At 43.6% G+C, this 22,303-nt stretch overlaps 1 protein-coding gene across 1 annotated transcript; it reads right to left on the reverse strand.

Annotated features, from left to right (window-relative positions):
* Positions 1-1,900: 1,900 nt before the first annotated feature.
* VCPIP1 (valosin containing protein interacting protein 1) lies at positions 1,901-16,671 on the reverse strand. Its single transcript, XM_052703866.1, has 3 exons — positions 13,845-16,671; positions 8,144-8,230; positions 1,901-5,498 (listed from the first exon to the last, which is right to left on the reverse strand). The coding sequence occupies exons 1-3, from the start codon at positions 16,537-16,539 to the stop codon at positions 4,630-4,632; spliced, it is 3,651 nt and encodes a 1,216-aa protein (XP_052559826.1). The 5' UTR covers positions 16,540-16,671; the 3' UTR covers positions 1,901-4,629.
* Between the last annotated feature and the right edge of the window lie 5,632 nt (positions 16,672-22,303).

Consider the following 22,303-nt stretch of genomic DNA (forward strand, 5'->3'; position numbering starts at 1 on the left):
ACCAGTCTGTGCCAGTTTTTCAGCCTCTGTACCAGTACTCATGAATGCAAGTAGAAAACAATTTATACATAGAATGAGGAAGATAAAAGTAATTACAACTCACTCATTTTGTAGCCAAATCAGTGTTAATTAAACAGGCTATTGTGAGAAAGGCTAGATAAAAGTTGCATCTTATAAAGCCAAAGCAAATGTTTTAACTTACAGTTTTAATATAGCAATCAAAGAAAATTCCAAATACTGTACAGTGAAGTGTAATATAATACACTATATACTGTTATAATACACTATTGTTACATTACAAATAAAAAAATCAAATATAATTAGTACAGCAATCACAAATAAAACAAAACCAAAGTAAGCTGGATAACAGCCAGTGCTGTGAAGATGGTATCGTTTCTATGCTAGTTTCTTTTTAAGTCAACACGTAAAGCACCTACGGTTTAAAAAGATTTGTTTGCTAAATATATACACTATTAATTCTTATTTATACATTTTAAATAGCATTCCCTCCTGAAAGTGCACTCTTTCGTTTCTTAACAGTAATCCCCGTTAAACAAAATAATTCTGAAAATACCACTCACTCCAACCTTTTATTGCTCAACCGCAGGCATAAGGGCTCAGAGGGAATCCTGCATTCTAAAGATGATAAGCAGCTTCTTCAGTTTTAAGAAGTTAAAATGATATTCACAAGCAAAACAAAGAAATCACTATTTTGTTACTGTTGGCTGTTTCTTTTTTCTTTTATTTTTTAAAGGGAGGGATCAAATTCATGTTATTTCTAGAAAAGCAGGTAAATTTGCTCTCTTAAAAATGGGAGCCAACCAAACATAGAGAAAAGAGGGGAATCTTCTTAAAACGATCAGTTTTGATTCCTTACATTGTAGCATAAGCATAACTCTCCCAACTGCAAGCATACCCCAAATTTCATTAACTGACATTTCCACAAGAAACTGAGAAAGCAGCAATGAGCTCTGCTAGCCTTGCGACAGCGATAATGGGTTCCACTTCTTCAAAGATTGTAAATGAAATATTTTGCTGTGGAAAGTTTGCCCGTTGTATACGTACAGGGCTGTTAGCAGACAGCCTTGCAGCACTGTGCCTTTGTGAAGCTGCTGGCGTGTTCTTTTGGAGACCACGTCTACTTCACACTGTGCGAACTGTAACCACAAACATACGCTGCTTCTTCATGTCCGCAACACTGAGGACAACCCAAAGGTATTCATGTTATTTCATTTAACAAGTTGCTGTTTCCTTTCTCTTCGCTGAAATGCAAGTAATTCTCAGAGAAACAGGACTATGAAAAAAAAAATAAACCAACCTTACTAACTAAGGCGTTTTAAGTAGTAAAACTCTTGCGTTTGCCCCCAAAACTGATCTGTTCTCCTGGGGCTTCCCATTTGGGTTTCTGTTTGTTTTTTTGCTGTTGCTGGGTGGTGGGGTTGCTGTTCTGGGCCTGTCTTTTCAGTAGTCGTCTCTCATTTAGGTTTTACTCTCATTTAGGTAAATTTTAAAATGTTCAAGTAATTGATATCATCTTTGTCACGAGATGCTGTATTAAAAAGTGGTCGGCCCCTAGACAAGAAAGTAAGCAAGATGAGCGCTCAAAGAAAATGTAGAGCCATAGCCTAAATTCAGAGGCAACACAGCAGCAAGAAGTTGGGCTGGATGTTTTTTTGTTGCTGCTGTTTAAGAGAAAGGTGTAGGTTTCAAATCATTTCAGAAGCTCCGTTCGCAGGGGGCTTCACACGCACAGTGAGTCAACGCCTTCCCTGCCCTTGTGCCCCACCAGTTTTCCTGACTCTAGCAGGGAAGTTAACACGCACGTGGGTGCTTATGCAGGCACTCTGATTCACTTCAAATTACAACTGCATCCACTGGAAGCAATTAAAGGAAACATCTGTTCAAATTTACACTTCAGTGTTCTTTATTTCACTTCTCCTGTACAGTTACACATCTTGCCAGCATGTAGATGAAGCTTAGCCTTACTTGAGAGTATCAAAAGCCATCTTTCTCAAAAACACTAATATTTAAATGCGTGAGAAAGCTAGGTGAAATAAGAACACTGCACCAAAAAATGCACAATCCTACGTGACACCAAAAGAGTTCATTTCAGCAGATGTTGTAATTTTGACACCATTTTACCATTCCTTTGTGAGACGATTTTGTTTTAGGAACTGGAGAATTCTGATCTATGTGAGATTAGTGGATCCCAGAGATGACAGTAAGTGTGAGTCAAGCAGAGCTATTATCTGTGTCTACTTCTATTTAGTGAAGATTGAAAATATCGAGTTGCTGCTGAAATGGGAAGCGTGTCAAAAGCAAACCAAGCCTTCCTCTTTACACAGTAAAAGGCACACAAACTTCTGCACCCTTACCACAAAGGCATTAAAGTAAGCACCTTTCCTTGGAATAAGGATGATGTGCAATAAATATTTCAATTTATTTCAAAATTAAAATTCTCTCATATACAGTGCTCATTTATTTTTAACTGAGGAAGATTTTTGCAAAGGAAAGGTTGAAAGTGTCAAAGTGATAGCAGTCTTCTCTAAAACGCAAAAGATTCAGGTGACTCCTTCCCCTCAGCCCCTCCTCACTGAAGTTCCTTCCCAGGAACGCTCCACTGCCAGACTTTTCTAAACCTCAAGCTGTGACAAAGCACAATCCTCTGCTCAACATTTTATATACAGAAATAGCCTTCAGACAGCTAGACTGATTCATGGGAGACTAAATGTTTTCAGAAGTCGTGGCAAGCTTCCAGCTGCTGCATGTGCATCCTGTTTCTCATTGAATAAGCACTGCCAGTTAATCAGTGCATCAGCAAGGTTGGTTCTGGTGTGCCAGACTACTTTATACATTTCAAGTTGCCAAGTCACTAACTTACAGATTGGAGGCCTTCAGTTTTTGCATTTATTCGTGAAAATGTGATTCTTCTATTTTACCTAAACCTATACATTGTAACATATTCACTCCCTCTGCATAAGAAGGTAGTCAAGAGAGAAATTCAAATTGACTTCCACAAAATGGGGGGCCTATCCTTTAAGTGGATCACATCAGCTAATTTTTTTTTTTCTTTAAAACATACAAAAATAAATCTTCATGGGGCATTTTGCATTCTAATGCTCAGAACAGTTTAAGTGATTAGAAATGTAAAAAGCGAGGACTTTTCTGAATACAAACATATACAATACAAACATTTCTGAACTGGTAAAAACCCACATGTGCACAAACACTGACTTCAATATCTTAAATGCTCTTAATTCCTCTGAAGCTGTATTAGCATCTTTCATTCATTCAATGTTATTTTACCATTAGAAGAAGCAACAACAGTGCACTTAAATGTGGCTATGAAGATAGGAAGCAAAGTGCAATATCAGATAAACATTCCATCCTTAGGGAGCAAGCATAATGGCTCCTCCTTAAAAATTAGCACTGCAGGTCTGATGAACACACTACTTATGTGGATACCAGCGATAATATTACAGACACAGGGAAACCTGCACCCCAAACTGAAGCCAATCAAGGTGGGTAGTCTTTATAGCCAATGAAACACGTGTATTCCTTGTTACATTCCTTGCTGCCACTGAGTAAACAGCTAGCTTCCAAAAGCTCAACTGCTAGCAAATGCTTGAGGAAAATGTGTTTTAGAGAGTCGTTTCCTTCCAATAAATCACTAATTTGCTCTGAAGAGGGCAGCCATTATTTGTTTGGGTTCTTTGTTGTTTCCTTGTTTTATTTTGGTTTGGGTTTTTTTTGCCAGTTACTGACCAATGCTAGTAATTGAAGCCTTTTAAGAGAAACAGAATTGCTAATGAACTTTTGTTTTTTCTTACAATTGCCAATTTCTCTCCCGCTGTTGTATTTAAAGTCATAAAACGTTTGAACCAGCTCAGTATTTGGGAGGAAATGTACCAGAGCATCAACATGGCTGTGTTGGCTCAGACAGCCACGCATAACCACCCCACGTTCACTTTATCTTCACCATACACTTTCTTAACTTGCTTAAACTGACATATGCAGAAAATAGAATTGACTACAGTTACACTTATTCCAAGATTTCTGACAAGTGTATACAGCTGTATGAATGAAAACGTTTTTACATCTGAGGAAGTGCCAGTACAATGTAATTAAAGAAATGTATATGTCAAACTGTAAAATTTAAGACAAGTTTAGTTTCAATTGCTTTTCATGTGTAGCTCATGTTTATAGTGTATTCTTGAGTGGAATTAAGTACCTGGGACAGGATTAACCTTGTCAAGTTTCTAGTTTTGCCTGGTTTAGCCTTTCCAGTAGCCTCAACTAGCACAGTAAGAATCTCGCATGGGCTTAAATTTTAAGACTTACATGGAATTAAAAATTACAAAGAACTTTCAATAACCCACATTACAGCAGATATTCATCTCAGTGCATTTCCTAATAACTAATTTACAGGTAACAGAGCCAGCCTGGGTAGCAGTATGGTAATATTAAAAGCTATTGCCAATCACACACTTGCTTATCATGCACTGAATAAGATGATATAATTTTTTTGACATACGTACAAGATTTAATAACTAATCACTTTGTGTGGCCCAGCCAATAAACATTACATTTGAACAGTAATTTCTTCTACCCTTATTAGATTTTAACCTATCAAGAGTGATCCATTGGCTCAGTTACATTACTAATTCCTGCATCTTGACTATCCATTTCCTCAAGCTCCTCAACAGAATTTCCCTTTTGTGCTTTAGACCTTGCAGGGAAAGTTGTTCCCACAGAATTCTCCATGTTATCACCAGCTGACTCAATATTCAAGTGTTCAGTACCACCCGGTGCAGAAAACGGTTCAGGCAAGGCAGCCTGAAAGCTCCCAGTTTTAGCAGTTGAACTCACTGCCTCTACTTTTCTTTGAGATACATCAACTGCTGCTGACTGCTCTGTATTCTGATCCCGCAAGTGTCTATCCATTGAAGCCTGAATAGAGGAGACCATTTCCTGCAACTTTTTTCTCTGTGCCTCAATCAAAGTAGGGTCGAGCTGCCTGCTGTCTCTCATTGTCACAACTCCAGGAGCTATTCGGATCAGCTCGCTCTTACCAGAAGCAGCTGGGAATACAGAAGGCTCAATTTTAGCAGGACTGAAGTCTGTTTCTGTACTATGCTTTCTTAAAAGTGGTGTTTCCCTGGCTCTTTGATCATGTTGTTGACTACCAGATGCAGTTCCTAGCGAATGGCCCTTTCCTTGAAATGCAGTTATGTTATGTAGCTGTTCAGATTTCTTTTTCACTACTCCACCACTACCCAGCTTCAGCATTCCATGAGATGGACTTGCTTCCCTGCTTCGTGAAGCAGCTTCTGCTCGCACTTGACTTAAGGCCTCTTTAACCAAGTCTTCGACATCAGGACCGATAGGAAAGTGCCCAGCAGCATCCACACACAGCTCTAATCGATCTTCCGCCGCGTTGTACACAAAGTTTTTACCAGGCAGATGTGGAAAAGTACAGTGCTTGCCATCGACCAAACCTACAAGGATTAAAAAAAAAAGTTACTCAAAATGTTGCCATGTTTTAAAGGCATGCTCACAATGCACAGCAATTATTGTACTTAAAATTATCGCATCCAAACCAGAGAAAACAAACTTTTTGCTGTTGAGGAAAAACAACTACAGCCATATGATGTCACCATCCACAGTAGTGCTGCTTTCTGTGCTCAGTCTAATGAACTGACAGGATTGCAGTACTACTGAATAAAACAACCAACTTGACAGGACCTGCAGGTCTAATGCAACTGAAGTTGAAGAAACAGTATCAGCTTGCAGTAACACCAGGAAAGCCAAAAACCATCACCACCCAGAGCTCGCTGCTGACCCCCCCAAAAACCCTCAAAACCCACCAATGGGAAACATCCAAAGAGAGTTCATTTCAAATCACTATACATTTCAAATCTGGAGAAGTATTGTTTAAGATCCCTTCTGTACCAGTTAAAATAGCAGGGTTTGGGTGTGTACAACTATAATTAAACCTGAACAAGTTGGTATTCCTTATTTCTTGTCTTCTCAGAGAGAAAGTGCTGCTAGCTTAAAAAAAAAAAAACAAAACATTTCAAACTTACTATGCTCAGTAGTCCTAGAGATTGTAAGTATTAACCTTTACAAAACAAACATCAGACATTATTTTGTTTCAGTATTCTACTGATGTGCTAAAATTGAGAGTTCACTAGGAAAATTTCAGTTCTGAAACTGCTGTCTCAAAGAAAAAAATCAGTTTTCCAGCTTTTTAATGACTAAAAAAAACCAAACCAAAACAAAAAACACCAGGAATTACACAGAGTAGATGTCAACAAAACCCTTTCTCTGTTATCCAAAATGGAGTCCAAACAAATATTCTAAGCATCAATAAAAAGGTCACTGAAATAATATGAAATGTAATGAAACAGTTTTAATGCTGATTACCCAAATGACCAGTCCAGTTCTGCCTCCAAGGCTTCCAATTCACACATTCCTACAACTGCAGGGAATCTACAGATATTTTCTTTATTTCAAGAACTTCAGACAGAGCTCCTGTGTCTACATATCATGGGAACTGATAGCCAACCAGCCAAAACACAGTACAGAGCAAGTTTTAACTCCAACCACCTAAGTTAGCCTGAAGAACAAAACTGAACAACAATTTATCAACTCAACCTTCACTTGCAAAAGAAGCCCGTAGGAGCTTCTGCGACCAGCCCTGAAAACCAAACGAGTTCTCAAACTGTATCTGCTAAATCAAACTTGAATCAATTACTATACCTATGCTGGATGGACAGCTTTGCTCCAAATATTCAGTATAACAGTTGCATCACTGCATTAAACAAAACATTACAAACACGTAAGGAGCTTCTTGATGTGAAAAAAAAGTTGCACAGTTAGTTGTTTGATGTGGAAATTAAGTAGTTTATAAAATGCTAAAATCATGCCAGTATGTTAATGCTGAAATGGTTCTCCCTACCAAAGTGTCAGCAGCACAAGATATCTGAACAAACAGAAATGCAATAACATTCAAACACAGCACATCACCTCCCACGGCCTTAGTTCTTACAAGTCAGGTGGCAAAAACTTTTAAGCCAGGTATTTTCTGTGAGTTAATGACTAGCTGGGTTAACATCTCTGGCATTTGTTTCAGGCTTTCAGATCCAGCTGGTTATTAATCAGTCCAGAACTGGGCATCGTTTAAGCTAAATCGCTTGCCACAAACATAAAACCTTTACTGCACAAGCTTAGTAATAGGAAGAGAACTACAACAAAGCAGAGTTGCTGTAAGACACCTGCAGGTCCATTTTATTTCTCAGACTAGTAATTCAGTGAGATGCAGCATGCAGTGAGTACATGACACATTTAATTATTGCAAATGTAACAGAAATGATGTGATAAAACACCTGTTTCCAGAAATAACCAAGGTTCAGTTGATAAAACTGCTTAGTGGCAATAAGAAAGCAGCAAAAGCAGCTTTATAACAGATGAAATCAAAAGAACTAAGCTACAATTGCAAAGACTTCAACAAGAAAATAAACTTCAAATGAAGAAAAGAACTCAGTACTAAATGCTTTGTAAAGAATCAGATGTTACTCTTTGTAGGTAGTACTTTTACAGCCATCTCAAATCTAACATATTAAATACTGTAATTGTTTGCTACATTATTCCACATACAGCCCAAAATGAGATATTTATCTACACAAGTGCAGGGGTAGCTTTCCTTTTGAACAACAATCTCAAGAATACAAAAAACAAACTTAACCAACCACTTCAAACACACACACAAACCCTGTATAAAATACCTAATAAGAAGCAGACTAAAAAGATGAACTCCCTGTTCAGCAAGTGTTTAAATGCATAATAGGAACAGACCATGGCTTTTTCTTGGTTTTTAATCTTTCCAGTTGACTCGCTGATGTTGTTCATCCGAGTCAGTAACTTTAAATGGAGATGCATGGTTATTTGCAAGATAAGTTGAATGAACCAGTCGTAATCTGATTCCTCAGTCGTACAAGACAGTGTACAAGGAGTCTTATTATTACAAAAGTCTTAATATTACAAAAAGCAAAGATGTACCGTGACAATAAACAACAATTTACGGTGTTAAAGGTTTGAAAACAGAAAAAACAAAAGGAGAAAAACAAAAACAAAGAAATACCTGTGGTTTTCTTCATTATGCTGTAGAATACTCCGCCCTGCTGAAACAATTGAGGAAGGCCCTTTGCATAAGACCAGACGTCTTCTCCTGTAAAAGTCAAACGCAATCATTAGAATTAAATGCTCTTATTTTAAGTTTATAGGCAATGGCTGGAAAACATAACTGCTTGAGTAAAAACTGAATCCTCACTCGTCAATGCTATTAAGAATTTGAATTGTTATTGCAATTTATACACCGGGAACCCAGGACACCTGAGCAGCTTTCAAGAAAAGCACAGTCTGCAGACAAACCTCTTAGGTTCTAGTATAAAGGTTCCCAAATTTGATTTGATCCAAGCTGCAGTGCCTGGTTCTTTGCCAAGCTGTAAACTCAAGTCTCCATTCCCCTCCTATCCTATTCCTCATGCTAGAAAATCACTAAGACTCTTCCAAAATTCAAGTACATATCCTTGTATGTCAGTTGTACACCCCTACACCTTTCCCAAAACCATGCCTCCATTACACAGCTGCTGTACAGGCTTCACCCTGCAGCTGCAGCACTGGTCTCCCTGCAGGCAGCCAGGTAGGAGCTGTGGCCATGCTGTGGGCACATACAAATGAAACAGCAATTCTGGGGACCCACCAGCCCCACGGAATTTGCAGTTTTCAAAGATGCCAGAAATGGCATTGAAACGTGGTAACTTTAAACGTTGCTGGAAGTTTATTAAAAAAAAAGTGAACAAGAATAAAATAAAATTTAAAAAAAAAAATCACTAGAATATTGTAAGGGATGTAAAGAACTGAGCGATTTGACTATGATGACAACAGCAGTGACCTGACAGAGCACCCAATAAATGAGGTAAGAGCTGCACTTTAACCTATGCTCATTTTGCTAACCATTCACCTGCCTTGCAAAGGCAACACATGGTGTAGTGACAAAGTAGTGCAAATGCTAGCAAGTTCCTTCCTCCTGAGGCAGAAAAATTAAAGGATATTCATTCATTCAGAAAGGCTTTTCCTTACTTCATATCAAACCTCCTGGGAAAGTATTGAGATACTTGAAACACAAATTACATCCTTTTGTAGGCATTAAGTTCTCAATAACCATTTGTCTCAGTTTTCTATTAAAATAGGGGAATGTAAATAACCAACTAAAAATCAGTGAACGTAGTTACTACATGGAATATAGATACACAGATATAGTTGGAAGGCATGGGGATGCAAAATATCATCCATCCAAATTTCTTTGCTTGTTGTTAAGGTAGAAGCTATAGCTTACACGTGCTGAATATACTGAATGAATGCTTTCTTCCCTTTTGTTCACTGCACATCCCACAAGGTATCCGCAGCTACTGTGCTAGCTACCACTTCAGGTAAGAGGCCAGGTGACCACCACAGCAGCAGCACTATGTGCTGCCCTGTGCTACAGAGACCTTTAAATCATTGCTCAACTTCCCAAGCTCCCTTCCCTGCCAGGCAGGGCGTCCTGTACGCTCCCTGCTCGCTGTGTTCCCCAGCAGAACACTTCTGCCACTCTCCTCTCCGCTCCAAGCGTTATTCAAGACCCCGTTCTCTACAAAAAAGGACAGCACACCTTCCTGCTTTCCCTTTAGACATCATATACAAAGGAGCCCTACGCAATCTGCTTCATCATAAACGTTTTCCATTAAAGCATTACATGCCATTTCATTCCATTCTTTCACACATCAAGCTCAGAGATTCACCAGCTGACTGATCCGGTCAGACGTCCACTTCCCAGTGAGAGCACCTGCTACTTCCTTACTTCCCTGACCTACTAAGAACAGTGTCTTATCTTTTGGCCTTATCCTGACAACCCCCATCTCTGGATTCACTCACAAATTCAAAGCTCCTCCTAAGCTCTCACTGACCTCACTAAAGACAGCTCAAGGAAGCAATCTCATGCCCTCCTCACAACTGCCACAGTTTCCCTCTTTCTCACACACAGAGGGAGGGAACTCACCGATGAGAATACATTTTCCTATTTTCTGCCATTTCAAAAGAGGCTCACTACTATCCTGCATCCCTGTTCTCAATTACATTTGGAAACAGACATCTCTCTATGCAGTGGCTCCACACTATCACAGCTGTGGCCCTTTGCTTTCCCCTCAAGCATCAGCAACCTGAAGTCCTCCTTCTGTCAATTTAAATACTGTACACAGGAACCAAAACAACCACTACACTGATAAGCAGTAAAACAGTTTTCAGTCTGCTTTAGCTTTGAGAAGCCACAGCCAGCAGCCACAATAGCTGACTCCATTTGCAGACTCCTGTTCTGCTGCGTTTAGCAATTCATTTTTATTGCAGGGATCCTACAAGACCCCCACTAGGCCTTCAGTAAAGACCCACTTTTATAAATTAGAGGCATTTTCTAAGAAGAAATGATATCTGTGTGCTCCAGGCCGGCTTTTTCACCAGAGAAGCACCATTGTTTAGACAGCCTTTGATGCAACACTAACAAGGACTACATGCTGGAAAGTACAGGGAGAAGGGCTCAAGAAACAAAAGCATCAGCCACCGAAAGAAACACAAAAAACCTACACTGTTTTGCTAGAGATTGGAACACCAAAAATAACCAAAGCAATTGCAACTGGACTTTCCCAGACTCGAGTAACTACTGGCTAAGACTGAACTGGACTGTGTTTGAGGTCTACACATTTTTGCTCCCATTTGGGTTTCACTGTTTGTTTTGGTTTTGTCTACAGTGCAAGATGCTTACAGGCCACAAGTTCAATTGGGAGATCATTTAGATTACAAACTCCCTGCAGATGCTGCATTTATCAGGGACGATGTTCTCCACGCTATTATCACCACAGCACACACTCCCTCAGACCAGAGTTCAACCCCACAACATGAGGAGTGGCAACACACAAAGAATATTCTACCCACAAGCGTGCTCCATGCACCGCTTTGAGGAGCAGGTGCCCACTAACCTCTGCCAGTCCATGCCCGAGACCATCGCTTTGCACAGCAGAGGAGGCATGCAGGAGTGCAGAACAAACCAAAAATTCAGCTGGTAATCACAGGTTACAAGGAACTACATCTGGCTCTAAAACAGGCTGTTTCAATCCAAGCAAATCCTGGCATCAATCAATATTCTTAATTTAAACCAGGTTCTTTGAATTTCATGTGCACCAATGGATTTATCAATGCAAAAACAACTGACTAAAATAGATTCATATTTGGCTTGCACACATCCAGGTAGTTTTGCATGGGAGTAATTACATCAGTTTGAAAATACTATGTTTTTACTATGTTAATGCAGAATTAAACTTCCTGTACTGATTTCCTTGACGATTGTATATTTTGAGCTAAACAAAAACAGGGGAGAAAGCTTAAAAAAAAAAAAGTCAGCATTAATATGGTAAGTAGCTCAGAAATTACAGTATCTGATTTCCCAAAGCTCATTTTCAACTGATATGCATAAAAACAAAATACCGAGGCTTAAAATTTAAATGAGTTAGCTAGCTGAGACCAGAAAAGAAAAATCATAGTAACTAAAATAGGAAAGAAACATCTACTCAGACAAGAGAAGGCTCTGTATGCAATCATATCTTTTACACATCCAGAATGAGTAGCCATAGAACTCCAAATACAAACTTTCACTATGGGCACTATGGGCGGGGGAGGAACAAAACAGAAAAAGTTAGTCTGATCCAAAGCTCGTTCAATAGCAGAGGAGAAATGCATGTTCTCATCTGACCACGTTAGATGAACACTTAACGAATACAAGTTACAGCAAAAGCACGCAGGATACTCTGACTCTCAAAACTCAGCAGCACTGTTCAACTGTGCAAAAGCACAACTGAGGAACACTGTGGTTTCTTGTCCCAGAAAGGCTGAATATAGCAGCTAAGGAACTGGCACCTGAATCTTATCATGAAAGTGTAATGACTTGGAGTTTTTAAAGCTTGTCTCTCATCTGAAAAATCACAATAGGAAGTAGTTGGCTGCCTGGATCTTTTCCACAAGTATTGCTGAAGGAAAATGACGCCCTGATGTGAAAAGCGACTACATAAAAATAGCACCTTACTCAATAGCTGCACACATTGTTAGAACTAGTCGGTCAGTGGTTTGCTGCCACTTTTAGTTGTGCTAATAACACAAAATGGATAAGGACGCGTGAGGTAAACGCTATTCTAACCTGTGTTTCCCAAGCAAAATCCCACAGCAATGACAGCCAGAAACAAAAACTGATGCTAGAATACAAGACCAGCTCACGCTTTATAGATAAGCATACGTTAAAAAATAACAATAATGATAATTAAAAAAATCAGACACCTTCATGCTGAAGTCACTAAGATATTTTAAAGCACTTCAGAGTATTTTGTAAGCCAATAAATAGCTACATTTTCAAGAGTATTTCTTGAGAATGGGAAAACACTCTAAGTTTCATTTTCAAATCAAGAAACCCAACCTAGCCTTCTCCTGCACTTTGGAACTGCGGCACAAACGTCATTGGATGAGGTGCCAAGTGGCTCAGCATGCTCTTTCTTGCCAGAGGTACGGGAGGGAACAAGCAGGCTTGGAAAAAAAAAATCAAAGTTCTGCATTATGAGTTTCTGACATGTCACTCTATGATTATGCCGTGGTTTTGTTTCTAAAACATCACATGCTTTGGCCACACCAAATCCCTCCAGCAGAAGAGAAGTCTCACTCTTAAACAAAAACAACTGCAACAAACATTACCGTTCAACTTGTTTAGACAGCTAAACGGTAATTATTGTTCTGCTTCCTGTTACTAAACAGCAAGAACTGCTCAACTTAATACAGAAAAGTCATTTCAAAATAGCACACTCATACATGCTGGGAAGGAAGGAAAAAAAAAAAAAAAAAGCAAAGCCAAGAAAAGCTGTCTTTTGTCAGTCACCAAATTAAAATATTTAGTTATCCAGAGAGCCTGGCACACAAATGAAGGCCCAAGTCTCCTGAGCCCAAACAGGAAAATAAAACCATAGGCAACCAGGAGAAGTTCATCTGTTTTGAATGATTAATGGCCATTTACGAGAATGACAATTTATGAGCATAGCTTTGCTACCCTACGTCTACATTTGGGATTCAAATATGCATTTAGCTACTTTCAGGTTCTCCTCTGCTTGCGTTCTAAACGATACATTTCACAGCTTCTTAAAAAGACCAGATCTTGATGCAAAATTGGCACATCAGCTACAGAGAAAATGTTGTATTGATTAGCTGAAATCAACACAACTCCCAAGGGAAGAAATGCTACGACTTTTTATCCTAGAAAGGTGAGAACTGAGTCCTCAAACTTCCCACAAGCAGACAGGCAACATGCCCCTCTCACACCTGCTCTGATTTCCTGTAACCTGAGGGAGATATAAGGAGAGCCAGTATGCAGCTCACACAGGTACACCTCAGATGTGTGCTTTATTGACCCTGGAAAAACAAACGGATATCACAAGTAGAGAGATAGTCAGAAGAGGAAATACACCATCTCCTAAACAGTAACTGTTTCAAGAGGATTTTATAGCAAAGAACAACTATCTGACATACACATTTTAAGAAGTAACAACACTCAAAAAAAAAAAAAAATCACTGATGGCATGTTAACTGTTGTTCTAGTAAGAGGAATAAAGCCACTACTCTGTTCACAGTTACAGATTAGATGGATGTAACACTATTTTGTAAAATTGTAATTTCTATTTTAAAAAGCAATTTAAAGTACAACTTGAAGCCAGCCTTACCCATCAGCGTTGCTAGAAGACACAGAGAGTACATCTCCTTATCAACTTGCTCCTGCAGCTCCTTCGATGAGATTTTACTGGTCACTGCCACATCGTCATGTTTCACGGCGTGGGCTGAGTGTGCTGCAGCAGGCTGGCTGCTCTCCTCCTTACCTTTCAGGATTTCTATGGCAATTCTGTCACCATGCTGCAAAGGCACAGGTTCATTTTCCATGCCTTCTTTGGGAGGCAAAAGCTCTTTAGGAGGAAAGCCATAGCGAATACATTGCAAATATGGAGGAATATTAAACTCTCTAGCTATGCTTTCCTGTAGTTCCAAGAAAGTGGTAGTGCACTTCAGGGTAAGCATGGACTGCCTCCCATCATTCGTTGTTATTCGGATTTTCTTTTCCTTTGTAGACGTTGGCGAATACGGGGTTTTTGTTGGCGTAGCAGGTGCAGATGATGGCCCCTCACGAACAGCCCCTGGAGACACAGTTCTCGGTTGCCCTTTGTGCTCTTGTTTTACTTTTTCACTTTTCCGTTTCTGCATCACAGAGGCCTGGTCTGCAATGTTCTGCTGAATAGTTCTTTCAATTTTGCTCATATTTAACTCCTCCTTGTGCAAAGTTTTTGTCTTCTGTCCAGTCAAAATAATTTTGGTTGGAAGTTGTGATTCTAACTCTTGTCCTTGCTGTACCTCCCCAGCTCTTTGGGCATGAGCACCGTCAATATTTACAGGGGTATAATCATCAGGGTTCTTTTTGGCAGTTTGATGCAATATCGTGTTGACAACTTTCTGAACAAGAATCTCACTACCAAACTCACCAGGGAAATGTTTGGTGACAAGCTTCATGGCAACATCATACACGTTGCTGTTCAAAGAGGTGTCACTTTCATACTGAAACCAGTAGACCGTCTCTCTCACCACTCTTCCACTCCACTCGAGAGTAATGGGAAACGCTTCGGGGAGGTTATCGTACTCTTTACCTTCCCAGTAGTGCTTGAATCCACAGCCACACTTGCCACCCGTAGACCTAGTGTTAGTTCTGTCTCCATCCAAATACGAAACAGAGCCGTCTTCTCGGACACGACGCACTAAGTTACTGTGACACCAGTTACACGTAGTCAAACTACTCAGGCTGTAGTCTGGTACCAGCACATCCTTTGCAGGGCTGTAAGAACACACCAAATTGTTCAGGGGAAAGCTGTAATTTTTGTCAGGCCTCAGCTGACCGTGGGTATTTTTTGCCAGATTATACAATTTCCCCCCTGGAGCCAACCACTCTGGAGGCACATGATGTTCTGAAAGGGCTCCACACATCAGGCACCTGTGAAGGCGGTTGTCCATCACTGCTTTTTTGGCAGCTGCCGTGACTTCTTCAGGCTGGACTCCTATTACCCCAGTCCTTCTGTAGAAGTACTGATGCACATCAGCTACAAGACTGGGGTGAATACCGTGTTTACTCATGAAAACCTCCTCCATTGCAGCAACCAGTCTCATCAAATACTTATCTTGCAAGCTTCTGTCTCCTCCGATAACACAACCACCGTCCTCCTCTAACTTGATGTATTTTTTGATGAGGTCTTGTGGAACTCCCCAGGCTTTAGGCAGGAGCTTTCTAGGCAGTTTAGGTAAAGCAGCACCTTTTATTCCAACCAGAGGAATATAATGGTTACGTCCTGAACTACTCCAGGCGATGCAAATCGGCTTGTTCAACATGCCATCTTTTCCCATACATTTTTCTAGGGGTACCAGACCAGGGAGGAATGTTGCTGAATAGTCTCCGGAGCTTCGCATTCCGCTCAGTGAGTCTAACAGGATGATAGGCCGATGAAGCACGTTGGCCAGGCCAAAGATGTGAATATTCCTAAGGCCCATGGGCACACCTTCCGGAGGAACAAACAACGGGTCGCACTCATTGATGATGTCCTCCCACTCAGCCACGTCGATAAAATCGTGGAAGAGCGCCTTGTAGTGACTCAGGTTCTCCTCAAAATGCTTCTTCAAGTTCTCTCGCAGAGCGTGCCAGAATAGTTCCCTGCCCACGAGCGCCCGTGAGACCGCGTGGACCAGACAGTGGCCGTCTCCATCCACGTGGACAGGAATGAGGCACTCCTGGCTGTTGTTGGCCTTCTTGATGTCTTCCAGAGTGTCATGCAGGTAGATGAGGCTGCCGGAGCGGTCCTTGCCGTAGCCGACGGTCTCGACGTGCTCCGGCTCGATGAGGAAGGCGCGGTCCCCCAGCAGGGAGCAGTCGAAGATGTCTCCCTGGTTCATCTCCGTGAGGAGCTTGGCCTTGCCCGTCTGCTTGTCCATGCCGTAGCGGGCCAGGATGGGAGCCAGCAGCTTGCAGTGGTAGTTGGAGAGGCCCAGCACCTTGACGAGCTCGGTGTTCCTGCGGGGCGGCCCGGCGCCGCTGACGCCCAGCAGCGCGTTCCGCAGCAGGTTGTGCAGCACCAGGTCGGGGTCCGTCACCTCCTCCACCGCCAGCAGCTGCCGCTGCTCGTGCCGCTGCCCGCAGTCCGTGCACTCGATGCTGCCGGCGCCCTGCGGCCCGTGGGCCGGGAAGAACAGCCGCGCCTGGCATTTGGGGTCGGGGCAGGTGCCCGAGAAGATGCGCCGCTCCCGCTTCTTGGCGGCGGCCGGAGGCGGCGGCTGCGGCTGCTGCTGAGGAGACGGCGGCGGCGGCGGCTGCTGCCGGGGCTGGGACATCGCTCCGCTCCGGCCGGGCTCGCCCCACCCGCGCTCCTCCGCCTCACGGGCTCATCCCCTCCTCCCCGGCCGCCGGCCGGCGTCTGACGGATGCCGGAACCGCCGCCGGCCGCAGCGCCCCATCCACTGAGCTCCCCCCTGCCGCCGCCGCCGCCGCCGCCGCCCCGCCCGCAGACGCGGAAGCCGACGCGGAAGCCGCCGGCACCGCCGCTCGCCGCCGCTCCGCCGCCTCGGCCGTTGCCCGTAACGCAACGGCCTCTCTCACTTCCAGGCCGGCGGCGCAGGCGCGGCGCCGCGCGGCCGTTGGGAGCTGTAGTCTTTCCCGGCACCGCGACCCGCAGCGCGGAAGGAGCGCGGACTATAAGGACCGTCGTGCAGCGCGGAGGGACGGGGCGAGCGCGGGGCGGAGCGAGTCGAGCCCGCTGCACCGCCCCGCGGGGCTCCTGGGAAAGGTAGTCCGTCCCGGGTGGGCCGCGGAGGTCGGCGTCGAAAAGAGCGCGAGTCGGCGGTTTTGCAGGCGGTCGTTGCGCTTCCGGGCTACGTGCCGGGATCGGGGTGACGGCCACGCGTCACCTCCCCTCTGCACCGGCCTCCCCGGCTCCAGCAGGTGCGGGCTGACGGCGAGGGGCGGGCGGGGCGGCTGGACACGGCCCTCGCTCACCGCCGCGGGTAGCGCTGTGGTCGTGTCACGTCCTGAGCAGCTCAGCTCCGCTGCGCTGCGGTCACTGCCCTCATAGGAACGGGGGGAGAACGTGCTGTGAGAAAGGGCTCGTGGGTTGAGATCGCTCACTGCTTATTGTCATGGGCTGAACGCACGGCATAGGAGAGCAATGCAATTTATTACCTATGACTAACAGAGTACAGTAGTGAGAACCAAAAGCACGCTAAAACCACCTTCCTTCTCTTCCACCCTGTTCTACCTCTGAGCAGCACAGGAAAATAGGGACAGCCGCTCCTCCACTGCCGCTCTCTGCCCCTGCTCCATGTTGGTGCCTCCCATGAGATGCCATCCTTCCCCAGCTGATTCCCCCATGGGCTTCCCACAGACTGCAGCTCTCCCAGCACCTCTCCAACATGGGTCTGTGCCGTGGGGCCCAGCCTTCAGGCATGCACTGTTGCAGCAAAAGGCCCCACAGCTCCTGCTGAGGCTCTGCACTGGTTGTGGATCCTTCAGCTGCATCTACTGCTGCCCCCTGGGCTCTTCTGTGCTTGCAGTGGAGCGCTGCTCTGCGTGTCCGTGGGCTGCAGGGGGACAGCCTTCTCCACTATGGGCTTCTCCTGGGCTGCAGGGAACTTGTGTTCTGTGCCTGGACCATCTCCTGCCCTCCTGCACTGACCTTGATGACTGCAGGACTGTTTCTCTCCCATTTCTCCCAGCTGCTGTTGCCCAACAGTGTTTCCCTTCCTTAAATCTGCTCTCCCAGAGCACACCCAACGTCACTCATGGCTCAGCTCTGGCAGAGGCAGGTGCCTTCTGGAGCAGCTGGAGGTGGCTGTGATCTGATGTGGGGCAGTGCTGGGCTCTGCTCACAGAGGCTACCCATGCAGCCCCACCGTGACCAAAATCTTGGCACGTAAACCCAATGTAGGGGGTGAGTCCCAGGGGCTTTCCAGCTGAGGAGGTCTCCAAAAAGCATCTCTGGAGCTGCCTGTCCCCTCAGCCAAATCCTGTGAAACAATGGCAGGGAGACACTGCCTTGCACCTGGGTTGCATGAGGCAGCAGAGCCAGGCCTGATGGGGTGGCACTCATCACACTTTTTGCTCTGGAGCTGCTGGGGCTCCCTCACCCCAGTGGGGCTTGCTGTCCCCACAACTAGGCCATGCTCTGCCCCAGGGGTGAGCAGAGGACACAGCAGAGGTGTGGCTCAGCTGCTGGCTGCTGATAGCACACAGGCGATACATGGGAGGCCTCAGGGTGAGGCATTAGCACCAGTGATCCCTACTGCTGATGTCACCTCGCTGATAATGAGGGAGCATGACTGGTGCAGCCCTTATCTGCAGTAGCCATCTGAAATGGCAGTGCACAGGCTGGGAGACAACTGGCAAGAAAGCAGAAAGGGACCTGGGGTGTTGGTGACAGCTGCTCAGTGCGAACCAGCAGCATGATCTGGCAGCTGTGAGGGAAAACCACATTTTGGGGTCCGTTAAGCACAGGATAGCCAGCCGGCCGAAAGAGGTGACTGTCCTGCTTTATTTAGCATCGGTGTGGCCTGACCTGGAATACTGCATGCAGTTCTGGTTTCTCCAGTACAACAAAGATGTCCTTGAAAGCATCCAGAGCAACTAACAGTGCTGAAAGCATGTCCTGTGAGGGGAGACTGATGGCACTGTGTTGCGCAAGCTGGAGCAGAGAAGGCCTCACTGCTCTCTGCTTCTCCCTGAAGGGAGAAGCAGAGGGAGATGCTGGGCTCTGCTTCTGGGAACTGATGGCAGTGTGGGAATGCACAGAGCTGTGCCAGAAGAATGTCAAACCGGGCGTTAGGAATCATTTCTTTACTGAGGGTGGTCAAACAGTGGAACAGGATTCCTAGAGAGGTGTTGACACCCCATGCTTGTCAGTGTTGAAGAGACATTTGAACAATGCCCTTAATAATATGCTTTCACTTCTGGTTAGCTCTGAAATGGTCAGGCCGTTTCACTCTTTGTAGATCCCTTCCAACTGAGCTATTTTATTCTATTTAAAGTTTCTGACAAAAGTCAGAGGAAAAAGTGCTCAGAATTTCCAGCCTAATTACTGCAGCTGGCAGCACATCCATGTAGTGATCTCAAGAGGGGTTACTTTGGGCTTTTAAGTTCTCTCATAACCATTCCTGAAAGGGATTTATCTTTTAATAAACGAAAACAAAAGTGGACATTCTGGAAGACAAGACAGCACCTTGCTATGTTTGCCATACTTGACAGCATTGCCAAGTACCAAAGCTACCCAACTGCACAAATAAAAGGACAAGAATGATTAGGGTTTCTTTCCTCCTGCTTTCCTCATCTGTTAGCTCAGTACTACAAATCGAACAACTGATGAACATCCCAGGGGCTTGGTTATTCTGTTTTAAAATTAGACAGCATAGAAATAATAAAAATGTATTTTGCTTGCACTTCCCAGTGCAAACAGTGGGTTTCGCTTTTATTAGTCCATTAAAAGTAATTTATGCAACAGACATTTAAATTATAAGTAAGTAGATGATTAATGCATACAGAAATATTCTGTTTGTGTGCTTTGTCACAGGCTTTAAGATAAAAGATGTCTCCAGGCCTGGCCCTGTGACAGACTGAGCACTTCCACCTTCCAGCCAAGTCGGTGGAGCTGAGCATGTTCATTCCTTCTCAGTTACAATAATTTGTCAAGCACAGAAAATATATATTTGGGTGTAAAGATATATATTCCACAGTATAATCTGTTTTCTGATCTTTCAAAATCTGTGGCAGGCTTGAAGAGATGGTAAAATTTATGAGACAGATTTTCATTCTTTCTTGCTACTAACTCTTATTTATGTGCATGACAGTAGGGTAGCAGCATCGCAAGCTGCATAATCCTGCCATGTGCCTTGTGCCTGGGAATGCATCAGCAGTCTGTGCTCACTCACTCCATAGCCTTCCCTTCGTGAGATAAAGGAAAGCAGATGCAAATAGGGAAGCTTCTGTCCACTGTGAAGCTGTATGGGAGCCATGGAGAGTGAAGATCATCCAGCAGGTGTCAGAAAGTGACAGTCCTGCTGTGACCCAGCCCACGTTTTGAGGGAATGTCTAAGAGCTTTTCCATAACATCAGCAGCCTCTGGAGCAATCCATTTCTTCACAAATGGCAAGTAGACGCTTCGTCATTGCTTACTAGTATTTGCTATCAAATAATAGGTAGCAATCCAGTGGAATAATTAGCTTTTATTGTCAAAACTGACAGAAGTTTTGATGTTTACTTCTCTAATCAGATGTTTTTGTGAAAGTGCTTGAAAAATTATAACTGTAAAGTCAAAAGTGTTTCTCTTTCTTCCTCCCTGCATGAACTTTGCAGACAAATATTATTCAATAGAAGAATCCAGGTTTTATGGTGACTGATCCTATCTAATGTGTTTTAGATTAATGCTGTCTGTAATTATTCTAGCAATGCACTGACTTCATCAAGATTGATGCCCTGCTGATTTCTGCAGCTATAAATTTTCATCACAGAATCTTAGATAATAATCACAATGGTTTGGCAAGCTAACAATTTTTGCAGATTAAATACAAATTTGTTTATGATCTGTGCATGCTGTATTTGGCAAACAGGATGGGGAAGTTTTGTTTTATACGACTGAATACATATAATGCAAGTAAGCAAACCTTTGAGCAGTTTTAGAGAACTCATGAAATACAGTGTCTGTCACATTAGATATCCTTTGGAAGTGTAGCACTGAGTCCTATCAGAGATCACAGCAACAACCACAGTGTTTTCACAGGCAAAGTGAACAGCAGCATCACAGTCAGGTGGAGGAGGATTACTTTCATATGTTTGGTGATCACCATTGTCACAAAGTTGTATCTGTTTACAATGGCTCAGAAGAGTGATTACTTCAACAACAGGATTTATCTGAACCCATGGTACTCTGCAGATGATGCACTGCCAGCAACAATATCCAGGCAACCACTTCAGGTTGAGAATGTAATTTCTAAATGTTAAGTATGATCTTCATCCAAGCTGTTCTCTCTCTTCCTCATCCTACTCCCTCAGGAAGGTCTTATCCCTAGAGGGAAGCAGTTACTTCCCAGAGGGACTTGTTTCTTGTTTCTGTTTCATTGCTTTTTCTTTAGAAGAGCAATGGCCAAAGTGTCCTGTGAAGGGGTTTCTAGCTAAATATAAATAAAAGTTTTGGGCGATGTGTTGAGGATGATGATGAAATAGAAGATGCTCTGTTTTGTCAAGAAGTGAAAATTGTCATCAGCCATCAGCCACAACTGTGTACAAAACTGAGTGCTCTCCATACCCTGTGTTATGGATAGAGAACAGCTAACAGTCTGGTGGTGCCTCACCACATGGAGCAACCCAAAACCCCTAATTTTTATGTTTAAAAACTCTCTTTAAGCCAATTCTACATCCCAAGCCTGGACTACTTGTACTTTGCTGCAATTGCTTGTGGCAGGTTAACACCAACAGCCAGAGCATAAGCAGCCAAGTTCACTGCAGCCTGCCAGAAGTGTGCCACAGCGCAGGCCCACGTCTTTGTCTGCAAGGTGCAGCCAAGCACAGCACTCCAGAAGGATAGGAATCACCAATGAGCAGCTTCATCAAGGTTTGGGGTAATCAGTGGCAAGCTGATGATGTTTAGAAACAGCATCTGACTTTTTGTGTGGGAGTGGGTTGGTAACGCCTGACCTGGATTCATCCAACACGACATCCTCCAGATCCCTCTTCTACAGCCTCCTGATGGCTTCCAAACTGACAAACTCTTCTGTGCTTCTACTTGGACACAACTTGAGCTGCTGCCACTGCAACACGTTCTGGCCTTCCTGCACTGGTAGGTGCACCTTGTGAACACCATGGCATTCCTGTATACAAAGCCAAGTCTAGGCTGCTCAAAATGAGGTAGGTATGTGTTAGCAAAATACAAGCATGAAAACAACATGCCAAAAGGAAGTATGAGACAGACATTCTAATTCTACTGCTAATTACAGCTACCCAAATTACCCATTAAAGACTTTGCTGATGCAAAGACAAAATTGCTGGTGTTTGTGCAGGTACAGCCTGGCCCAGTTGGAGCAAGGCTCCAGCTGCCTCCTTCCTTTCCTTTCCGTT

Source organism: Tympanuchus pallidicinctus, unplaced genomic scaffold, assembly GCF_026119805.1.
Source record: "Tympanuchus pallidicinctus isolate F22 unplaced genomic scaffold, pur_lepc_1.0 scaffold5, whole genome shotgun sequence".
Classification (NCBI taxonomy): domain Eukaryota; kingdom Metazoa; phylum Chordata; class Aves; order Galliformes; family Phasianidae; genus Tympanuchus; species Tympanuchus pallidicinctus.